Source organism: Pelecanus crispus, chromosome 10 (assembly GCF_030463565.1).
Source record: "Pelecanus crispus isolate bPelCri1 chromosome 10, bPelCri1.pri, whole genome shotgun sequence".
In the NCBI taxonomy this organism is placed as follows: domain Eukaryota; kingdom Metazoa; phylum Chordata; class Aves; order Pelecaniformes; family Pelecanidae; genus Pelecanus; species Pelecanus crispus.
Genome location: NC_134652.1, coordinates 20,334,108 through 20,345,924, shown reverse-complemented (window position 1 = coordinate 20,345,924; position 11,817 = coordinate 20,334,108). Strand labels below are relative to the sequence as shown.

The 11,817-nt window shown below is 44.7% G+C and overlaps 1 protein-coding gene across 1 annotated transcript; it reads left to right on the top strand.

Moving 5' to 3' along the window:
* The first annotated feature begins 4,172 nt into the window (after nucleotides 1-4,172).
* LOC104029981 (interferon-induced protein with tetratricopeptide repeats 5) lies at nucleotides 4,173-11,645 on the top strand. The gene is made up of 2 exons (XM_075717603.1): nucleotides 4,173-4,256; nucleotides 9,634-11,645. Exons 1-2 carry the CDS (start codon nucleotides 4,252-4,254, stop codon nucleotides 11,069-11,071), a joined length of 1,443 nt encoding a protein of 480 aa, XP_075573718.1. The 5' UTR covers nucleotides 4,173-4,251; the 3' UTR covers nucleotides 11,072-11,645.
* The last annotated feature ends 172 nt before the right edge of the window (nucleotides 11,646-11,817 follow it).

The window sequence follows — 11,817 nt, the reverse complement described above, 5'->3', positions numbered from 1 at the left end:
CCATTTTCAGAAACCTTTGGGCCCCGAGAGCGGCGCCCGTAACCTTTCCCTCCCAGCCCTCCTCCGCTGCATCTGCTCCAGTCTCCAGCACCCCCTCACCGTGCCGCCCTGCGAGGGTGTATTTTATTTTCTGCCCTGACCCCGCCGCAGAGCCCGCGGCAGTCTCCAGGGTGAAGGCAGCAGCAAGGAGAGGCTGAAGGCAGACGCAGGCACACAGCTCTGGCAGGGTTGTCATCAGCTTCCTGCAAACCTGTTTGATCTCCGTGTTCTGGGGCAGCTAACCGGCACTGAATTGCACACCTGTAATTTCCCAGAGAGGCACGGCTGTAGTCAGGGGATGTGCGACCAGGCTCGCAAAAACTTGGACCAGATTCAATCTTCTGATACAAATAGTCATGTTACTACACCCATAATGACATCTTCAGAGCAATAGAGAAACCTGACACCAAATACACAGTGGTAGAGCAGGAATGCCTCAAGAACAGAAATGTTTCTGTTTGTTTAGAAAGCATTAAGATTTCAATTGAAAAATCATTGAAGTCTTCATAGCGTCCCCTTGTTTTGATGGATGGAGACATCACTCGATACAAGTGACACTACGCAACCCTTTGCATTCCTGGATCCTCTTTCTTAGGGTCATTTGATTTTAAAGAACTTGGAGAGCAAATATATCGCTCAGCGATTTACTTGGGCTTTCTGTCAAATTAATTACAGGGTACTCTTCCCTCCTAAGGGAAAACCCAAGTTATAAAATGCCACAACTGCTGCTCGTCGAACATAGTAATTTTATGCTGAACTAGGCTAAATCGAAACGAGCATAAAATAGAATACTTAAAGCGATCCTTGTCATTTACTACGCTATAGTTAATTTACAATATTTTAATAATGAAAGTTGCATTTCAGGCAATTGTTTGGCTGGGCTAACACTACCAGGGGAGAATTCTTTGTCAGCAGGTATCCATCTCAGCTCCAAAGAAATGTACAGATGTGAGTTTTCTCCCTAAAATGTACAGATATCTTTGAAGCCATTCCCTATTCTTGCATATGTATGTAACACTCAAGTAAACAAAGTCTTTGTATTAAGTATGAATGCAGTTGTTGTTTCCAGCCCATTTCTGCACAAGTGTTTTCCAAGAAGTCCTTGCGTTTGCTGCTGTGCAATGCAGCTCTCTCGGATACCAGGCAGTTTCCCCGAAGTGAAAGCAGCGGGGCTGTAGAGTACGTATCAATTTTCCTGTGCTGTGCCAAGTGAGTTACAAAGATGGCTGCAGAAAGGCATTGCATAACTATTCTCTTACTTCCTCTATTTTAAGCACTTTCCTGCACTTATTTTATTCAATAGGCATTTGCATGAAACCAAAACATGCAGATACAACTCAATTTGTAAAAATATGGAAACTAGGGCAAATTTTTGCATTCCAGAAGGAAAATTCCTGCATTTTCCCATATGTACCAAGCTAGGTACCAAGGAAAACAGACACCTGGGACAGAAACAGAGACAAGAAACACATAGATACTTAGTAGCATAGCAAATCATTAATGTCTAGATTTGAATTTGGCCTTGCAGAAACCTTTTAAATACATTTTTCTACAACTACCTGCAACCTTTATTTTCCATGAAATACATGAATCTGTGTAGATACCCTAATCTTTTTTTCCTTCCCAATTCACTGCTTCTTTTCACCACTTATCAAATACCTGATTGCTAGAAGGTTGTGTGCTACTCAGAGTAGTAGCTGCACTATCTTGAGCTCTGAAACATCAGCTCCAACACCCCCCCACCACTACACATACACACAAAATCGCTTAAATGAGACACAAGAGGGGTATGTGTTACTAAGACTCTCCAACTTCTTGTAGAAACCGAAAGTTCTCATATGTGAGACTGTTTTGTTTTGGTTTGGTTTTAAAAGAAGGGAAAGAAGGGAAAGGAAAAGGACAGCCGTGTTCTGAAGAGTTACTGCCTACCGCAAATTCAACTCCATGCAGGCTGAAACTGCCCACACCACTGGGAGCCTTCCCGGACAGAGTGCTTCCACAGGGGCTTGCAGGCTGTCCCAGCTTTCCCCCAGACAGCCCGAGGGTCGCTGGAGCCGGACGGATAGAGCCACGACCTGGCCAAACCCGGAGGATGAGTGCGGCTTACCACAGGATCCAGAGGTTCGCTCCGCCCTACATAGATGCTTCCTACACGCTTGTGAGGGTGGGGGTACGGACTGTTCACACTGCAGAAAATAAACTTTTGTAAGCCAGAACCTAAAATTCTTGAAAACATACAAACTGGCCATCAGGGATTATATAAATTTATAAATAAAAACATGGAATACTGTTAATTCTTGTCTGTAATTGCAGAGGTTGAACATGAACATGGCAGCAGCAGTTCTAAGGTGCTAATAATGTTTGATATAAATGACTTCGTGGCTTGTTAGGACAGAGGGACAACCTTGTGCATCCTCCACTAAAAAACTCACAAAATGAGGGGAGTTGACACTATCATATACCAGGAACATTGAGAAGCCTTGTGAGGCACCCTTATATGCATTTTTATTTGCTTATTCCTGCAAGGGGGGGGGGGGGGCTTAAATTCTACAGATATTAATTATGAAAGGACATTAGACAGTACCTAATTAAACATATTTCTTAACAACATACTCTCACATTTTAAAATGGAATGGATTCAAGAACAGAGAGAGGTTCTGTGAAGTTACTTAAAATACCTTGTTTATGGGTAAAGAGGAAGCAAATCTTACATAGTTAGGTAAAGACAAGAATTATTTTGTTAGTATAATGAAAATCTTAGTCTAATGCAAGAATTATCATTAGTATAGACCTAGTTATTACAGAAAGAGAAAGAATAAATAATGCAGTTAAAGTACTTACAGAAAAATTCACAATAATAGTAAAATTATGGTTAAAATTGTTACACACACATGGACACTTCTTAGTTTCTATTCCTTCCCCTAGAAGATTGCTCCTGTGGGCATTCACGTCAGGATCTTCAGGCTGCTGGAGCAAGTAACATCAACAGTCATCAGCCACTGGCGTCCTTTCTGGGAGAAACATGATGCTGATGGTGGTGGTTTCTACTTCCTTTCCCCAGGATCCACTTTGGGTTATTTTTATATGTTTGCTAACACACTTTTACACCTTTCTTTTTCTTCACTGGTCTGCAGCTTCAGGTTACATCTGACTTTACTATATACAGTGCCATTTACATATGTTAGACACTATTTCTTTGATCTGTTTGTTACCCCTGAAATCAATTTTATCAAGCCAGGTCTGCATTTATTTATTTTTAAACTAAGCATCAGCGAGTTGTTTATATCCATAGGTGCGCCAGCACCCAACCCGTGCCCCATCTCTTTGCCAACGCGTAGCCCTGCAACGCAGCAGCGCTGTTGCTAGCCACAGGCCGTAAGCTTTGCGCTGAGTTTGCATAGCCTCAGGACCCAGGCTTGCCAGGCCTGCTCTGTTTGAGCTTGTCCTCACCTGCCTGCAGCTTTGTTTTGCTTGGCACAACTGCAACAGCGATTTTTTGAATTGACTGTCTATCTAATTTGTTTTACTTTTGTTTATCTTTGCACAGTACAACTGCAGTTTTCTGTAGAGAGCAGCAACAAACGGTTGTTCTAGGTGGGATGAGATATTTAGTACTCTTACACAATGACGTAGCGCAGAGAAATACAGGCCTGGTACAACAGCAGGGACCTTGCGATCTGGAGACACAGGATGAAGGAGTGCAGGCAGGGGCCATAAGGCGTTGTGTGAGTGTTACGTGGATAACACAATACCGGTAAAACAGGAGCCTAAAGCATGGTGCAAAATTGTGCAAAGATGCATCAGCAGAGGCAGGAGGGGAAAATGACCCTTCCCTAGCCTATGCGAGATAAGCAGGTCAGCCTATACTAGCCTGAAATATTCTTCTTATTGTAAATGCCTCTAGATTTGAACAAAGTAAACGCTGGGAGCTATTAGGAGCTGTTGCCGCATTCTTCACAACACAGTGTAATGCATGGCACAGAGCCAGGCTGAAAGAAGCAGCTTTGTGACTCAGAAGTTTCTATTTCCCTGCTGGTGGCTGTTCCAGCTTCTTTTGCAGATTCAGACATAAGCTGAAGTTTCACTTTCTGCTTCCCATTAAATTGCTCACAGGTCACATGAGCACTGGAGGATATAAAAAGGAGATCATAACAACAGTGAGCCGTGCTCCTTTGACACTACCTTAAGACAAGCAAGCAGAGAAGGAGAACCATGAGGTAAGCAAGCAACCCTGTCTCTGAAAGATGCTTTTTTGCTATGCCACAGGAAAATAATGCTTATTTTTTACATAAATGTAAGCAGCGAGGGACTTTGGGGATCCAAACAGGAGAAAATATTTTACAGAATATTTACTGGAAGAATCAAGATAAAATAAGGATGCTATTGAATATTGTAATGTTATTGCTTCCCCAACCAGGGCCAGTCTCCGTGAAGAGAGCTGACAGTCAGAAAAACTGTGTGCATGCAGTTCAGGGATGAAATCCAGGCTGGTGCCCAGTCAAATGGGTGCCTGGCACCAACGCATTTGAGAATTTCCTTTCTGATCTCTACTACTGCGAGGACCACCAAACAGGGCAGTGCAGGTTCCGGGCTGCAGCTTGGAGCATAAGAGTGGGGCAGGGGGTAACATTTTCTGAAGACTGTCACGTATGCACAGAGGCGCGCACACACACATTCTCAAATAGGGCAAAGCCAAGATGTTTATGACAACTTTGGAAATTGCGTTTACCAATTATGTATTGAACTAAGCTAAACTGTATTGAATCTGCATCACAAACCTGTTTCTGTGACATTCATGAATATTCATTTTCCAAAAATGTCTTTTCAATAATTACTCTCCACTGTCGTTTTCAGCCATGGACATTGTCATGGTTTTCAGCTGAGGCGATAAAAAACAATACACATTTCATTTTGAGTTGAATGTGACTACTCAAATGCTTCAAGCTATTCCTGCTGATTTGCCAACCAGTATCTGTTCTGTGGTATTCACCTGTAGCCAAAGGTTTCTAACAAGATAGTGATAATAACGGGAACTTACTCTCACTTTCCCTTTATCCCAGAAGAACTATAATTACCTCACATACAGCTTTCTAATTAGGAACTGTTGTTAATACCAATCAAAAACATCAGCTGGGCAGTATTTGAGAAAGGCAAAGTAGTCTGTAAGACAAACTTATGTATTAACAGCATTTATAAATACCATTTTTGTCTGACCTCCCTGCAGTGCCTCTCTTGTCACGTGGCTTGGGTGGAAATGTGTATTCAGTGTCCTTCCCACTGTCCCAGAACCTGCAAAAAGTGCTTCCCAATTCCTCCTTGTTTTGCTGCCTCATAATTTTCCAGTCTTTCCACTCACTGTTTTTTTTTTTTTTTTACCCAAAAGACAGCTCCTGTTTTAAATGATTTTGCAGTTGAGCGGCAGCACATGTTGTACCACGCAGGCTGTTAGACCCCCTAGGTTTTACAGGAGGGAGAGCAGAGAAGTCTTGCTGACAAAGAGGGATTTGACTGAAAAGCCTCAGTTATAAAGTCGTGTGTAATTCCTCCTTTAAGTGAGAGCACAATATGGACTAAAGTGTTATCTCCTCTGCATTGTAAAAGTTTGTCTTTGGTAGACCGAGTGATAAAAGCTGGTCAACACACCCACACAGGGGCACAGGCAGGCAATGGCAGGAGGGGGAACCCAAATATCACCCTGCCCCGGCTGCTTCCAGGCCAGTCCCAAGAGCCATGAGCTCATCCCCACGCACACGGAGGAGCACAGATGCACAAGGGCAGGTGGGGGCTCCCCAAAGTCAGGGACATGAGCCCCCACCCGGGCCTCCCAGGGGACCCTCAGCCCTACAGGCCGGGGGGACATCGAGCACCAGGGGTCCATGGGAGTGCCTTACAGTCTGAACCGCCTAGGGATATGGGCCACGTTGTGGGATGCAGGGAAAAGCATTTGGGGATTGCACAAGACTTATTATGGGATGTCTGAGGAGCGGGACCAAAGGCAGGGAAACAAGGGATGTGGGTGATTTGAGCAGGTACAAATGTTGAAAAATAGAGAGGGGTAAAGGGGTATTAAGGACCAGTTGTATGTAAACAGGGTCTGGTCAATGTGCGTGCGTGTGTCTAAGGGTGAGGCACCCAGGGTAGAGAGAGGATCTCTGACCAGCTACTGGATGTCCAAAGCCAGCTTCTGGGGATCCATAGGGTGAGTGAGTGAGTGCATGGTCTGTACCAGCAAGTGGAGTGGGGTTGCATCCTTGGGGACCTGTACACCCAAATGCCAGCAACTGGGGAGACTGGTGGGATCTGAGAGCCAGTTACTGGATGCAATCATAAAAATGGTGCTATGATCCAACAAACAAGGATGTACAAATGCAGGAAATTCAAAATGAAATTTATAATCCAAACCATAAAATACACAGAGACATGGGAAAGGCACTATATCACTTTCTCTATCATAGAATCATAGAATCGTTTAGGTTGGAAAAGACCTTTAAGATCATCCAGTCCAACCATTAACCCACACTACCAAGTCTACTCTAAGCCAATCAAGGGTAGACTAGACTAAACCATGTCCCAAAGTGCCACATCTACCCGTTTTTTGAACACTTCCAGGGATGGGGACTCCACCACCTCTCTGGGCAGACTGTTCCAATGCTTGACCACCCTTTCCGTAAAGAAATTTTTCCTAATTTCCAACCTAAACCTCCCCTGGTGCAGCTTAAGCCCATTTCCTCTCGTCCTATCGCTAACTACATGGGAGAAGAGACCAACACCCACCTCACTACAACCTCCTTTCAGGTAGTTGTAGAGAACGATAAGGTCTCCCCTCAGCCTCCTCTTCTCCAGGCTAAACAACCCCAGTTCCCTCAGCCACTCCTCATAAGGCTTGTGCTCCAGACCCTTCACCAGCTTTGTTGCCCTTCTCTGAACACGCTCCAGCACCTCAATGTCTTTCTTGTATTGAGGGGCCCAAAACTCGACACAGTATTCCAGGTGTGGCCTCACCAGTGCCGAGTACAGGGGAACAATCACCTCCCTGCTCCGGCTGGCCACACTATTCCTGATACAAGCCAGGATGCTGTTGGCCTTCTTGGCCACCTGGGCACACTGCTGGCTCATGTTCAGCCGGCTGTCGACCAACACCCCCAGGTCCTTTTCGGCCAGGCAGCTTTCCAGCCACTCTTCCCCAAGCCTGTAGCGTTGCCATGGGGTTTTTGTGACTGAAGTGCAGGACCTGGCACTTGGCCTTGTTAAACCTCATACAGTTGGCCTCGGCCCATCGGTCCAGCCTGTCCAGGTCCCTCTGCAGGGCCATCCTACCCTCCAGCAGATCGACACTCCCACCCAGTTTGGTGTCGTCTGCAAACTTACTGAGGGTGCGCTCAATCCCCTCATCCAGATCATCGATAAAGATATTAAACAAGGCTGGCCCCAAAACAGAGCCCTGGGGAACACCGCTCGTGACCAGCGGCCAACTGGACTTAACTCCATTCACCACTACTCTCTGGGCTCGGCCACCCAACCAGTTTTTTACCCAGCAAAGAGTACGCCCATCCAAGCCATGAGCTGCCAGCTTCCCGAGGAGAATATTGTGGGAGACGGTGTCAAAAGCTTTGCTAAAGTCCAGGTAAATGACATCCACAGCCTTTCCATCATCTACCAGGCAGGTCACCAGGTCATAAAAGGAGATCAGGTTGGTCAAGCAGGACCTGCCTTTCATGAACCCATGCTGGCTGGGCCTGATCCCCTGGTTGACCTGCACTTGCCTGTTGAGTTCACTCAATATGAACCGCTCCATAATCTTTCCCGGCACCAAGGTCAGGCTGACAGGCCTGTAGTTCCCCGGGTCCTCCTTCCAGCCCTTCTTGTAGATGGGCGTCACGTTGGCAAGCCTCCAGTCATCAGGGATCTCCCCTGTTAACCAGGACTGCTGATAGATGATGGAAAGTGGCTTGGCGAGCTCCTCTGCCAGCTCCCTCAGTACCCTCGGGTGGATCCCATCTGGCCCCATAGACTTGTGAACGTCCAGGTGGCATAGCAGGTCATTAACTGCTTCCTCCTGGACTATGAGGGCTCCATTCTGGTCCCCGTCCCTGTCTTCCAGCTCAGGGGCCTGAGTACCCTGGGGATGACTGGTCTGGCTATTAAACACAGAGGCAAAGAAGGCGTTAAGTACCTCAGCCTTTTCCTTGTCCTCGGTGACAATGTTCCCACACACATCCAGCAAAGGATGGAGATTCTCCTTGGCTCTCCTTTTATTGTTGATGTACTTATCAAAATTTTTTTATTATCTTTTACAGCATTGGCCAGATTGAGTTCTAGCTGGGCTTTTGCCTTTCTAATTTTCTCCCTGCAGGACCTGACAAGATCCCTGTACTCCTCCTGAGTTGCCCGCCCCTTCTTCCAAAGGCGGTAGACTCTCCTTTTTTCCCCTGAGTCCCCGCAAAAGCTCCCTATTTAGCCAGGCCGGTCGTTTTCCCCGCCGGTTGGTCTTACGGCACACGGGGACAGCCCGCTCCTGCGCCCTTAAGACTTCCTTCTTGAAGAAGGCCCAGCCTTCCTGGACCCCTTTGCCTTTCAGGACAGCCTTCCAAGGGACTTTCCCAACCAGGGTCCTGAAGAGACCAAAGTCTGCCCTCCGGAAGTCCATCGTAACAGTTTTGCTGCCCCTCTGCTTGGCATCACCCAGAATTGAGAACTTTATCATATCGTGGTCGCTAAGCCCGAGACGGCCTCCGACCTCGACATTTCCCACAAGCCCTTCTCTGTTAGTAAACAGCAGGTCAAGCGAGGCACCTCCCCTGGTAGGCTCGCTTACCAGCTGCGTCAGGAAGTTATCCCCCACATGCTCTAGGAACTTTTGGGACTGCTGCCTCTCTGCTGTATGGTATTTCCAGCAGATGTCTGGCAAGTTGAAGTCCCCCACGAGAACAAGGGCTGGCGATTGCGAAACTTCTGCCAGCTGCTTATAGAATGCCTCATCTACCTCTACATCCTGGTTGGGTGGTCTATAGCAGACTCCCAACAGGACATCAGCCTTGCTGGCCTTCTCCCTCATCCTCACCCATAAGCACTCGACCTTGTCATCACCACTGTCGAGCTCTATGCAGTCAAAACACTCCCTAACATACAGAGCCACCCCACCACCTCTCCTTCCCTGCCTATCCCTTCTGAAGAGCTTATAGCCCTCCAGTGCAGCATTCCAGTCATGAGATATATATTTGCGGGGAAGTTTTTTATTTGATTTACCTCTTTTGGGGAGGCTTCAGCAATTGTTCCCAGCATAGGTAATATGTTCTGAGGCCCAGAGGTGCACCAGCTTTACCATAGAGACTAGCACTCCTCTTTGACATCTCCACCACCAGCTCTGTTGCTATGTAACAGGTGCCCCCATACGGTGGCAAGGAGAATTACTAAAATAACTATTCACCTCTTTAGACCTATGGCTTCCCACAGCTTTGGCTTGTTTGAAATATTGTTGACTAGTGGCACCAGGTGAGGTATTGCCTGCTTTTCAAGTATATCATGCCTGGTTTAAAAATAAGAGTAGCAAAAAGCAAATAGAGTATAAGTAAGTTTTTCTTTGATTTTTTCCAGTTCCATTTCCAAGAATTCCTTGAAGGACTCCCTGCTGCAGCTAGAATGTCATTTTACATGGACTTTGCTGAAGCAGGATGTGGATCTTGATGACCTAGAGGAAAGGATATGCGATCAGACAGAGTTTTTCACAAAAAACAACATCACAAATTATAATCTACTATCCTATGTATGCCACCTAAAAAATTCAAATGAGGAAGCCCTGAGAAATCTCCAAAAAGCTGAAGAAGTTGCTCAAAAAAATTATCCAGATGAAATTGCCAGGAGGAATCTTGTTACTTGGGGGAACTATGCCTGGATATATTACCACATGGGGAGATACAAAGAAGCTCAAACTTATATAAGTAAAGTAGAAAACAGCTGCAAAAATCTTTCAATTACTGCTCAACAGAAGATTCAGCTTCCAGAGATCTATGCTGAGCAAGGATGGGCATTATTAAAGTTTGGGGCAAAATACTACCAGAAAGCAAGGGATTGCTTTGAAAAAGCTCTGAAGAGTGAACCCAATAACCCAGAATTTAATGCCGGCTATGCAATAGCAATGTATCGTTTGGATGATAGTTTTCACAGAGAATGCAAAGATGTAAGCCTGTCCCTTGAGCCCCTGAAGCATGCAGCGAAACTGAATCCAAAGGATACTTGCATTATGGCATTACTTGCATTAAAATTTCAGGACTTAAAGCAAGTTGATGAAGGGGAGAGGTACATTGAAGAAGCAATGCAGAAAACCCCTGATCTTCCTTATCTCCTGCGATATGCTGCTAAATTTTACAGAAGGAAAGGAGAAGCGGACAAGGCACTGGAGATTTTGAAAAAGGCTCTAGCAGTGACACCAAAATCTGCTTTTTTGCATCACCAAGTAGGACTCTGCTACAAAACAAAGCTGTTTCAGTTGAAAAAGGCTACAAGATATCCACCTCAAAGGCAAGTGGAGGAACTCACCCGACTTTCCATTTTTCATTTTAAAACAGCAAGTGACCAAAACCCCAAATTTTTTTTTGCCCATATTGATCTAGCAAACATGTATGCAGTAGCAAAGAGGTATGAAGAAGCAGAAGAGACATTTCAGAAAGCGTTTCAGATAAATATTCTATCTCATACTGATAAACAAGACTTCTACTACCATTATGGCAATTTTCAGCATTTTCATATGAAATCAGAATCTGAAGCCATTAGATATTACATAGAAGGGCTAAAAATTGAAACAGATTCTTATATGAGGAATAAGTGCAGAAATGTTCTGAAGAAATTGTTGGAACAGAGAATTCAGCAAGGTTTAGGAGATGCAGCAGATTTTGGTACACTGGGACTCGTTCATAATCTAAGCAGTGAGAAACATGAAGCAATTGAGTGCTATGAGAAAGCCATTGCATTACATCCTGACAATGAAGAATATCTGAGTGCATTATGTGAGCTACGACTTTCCATCTCAAGCTAAAGCTCCCAAAAATCCTTCAACCCAAAAAACCAAGCCCAAGGACATTTCAACAGACTTCCAAAACATTTTTTTTTTTTTAAGGTTGAAGTTACAACCAGATGAAAACATCTGGTGGCATCACTTTCTGGTGATAATGTAGAAACTGCAGATGATGATTGTTCATTTGTTTGTTCGTTCACCAAAAGACAGCATGCTTGGAAATACTAAATAATAGCTAAGCTATCTTACTCTTCAATGCTAACGCTGGTATAAAGGTTGTGTTTAAGTGATGATCTGTAGAACACAGAACTTCTAAGCTGGAAATTAGATCTTACCTTCTACTGAGAAAAAGATAAGGGAATAATACTGTATTTAATCTATCCACTTGAAAGGCGTGCTTATACACAAATAGAATTTCTGATGCTTTTTTAAGTATTTTAAAATGTCTTTTTAGGTGTTATTTAGAAGAAACTTTTGTTGAAGACTTGTTCAGTTTACATACCTATGAAAAATAACCGCTGTTTGGCTAGTTCACTGGAAAGCTGACAACACATGTATTATTGTTGTGAACTATTAAAGAGCATTTTATCCATCAGCTGTTGCTTCTGGTATCTCTCTGCTGACCAATCCTCATGTTAGCAGATGAAAGAAAGGGAAATGCCCATTTGAAAAAAGTAACAGGGATAAAGTTTTGGCAGGATATGAAAGGGTCAGGAGATAGCCCCATTTATTTTCCTAAACTGTTAGCAAAGCTGGCTTCAGAGGTG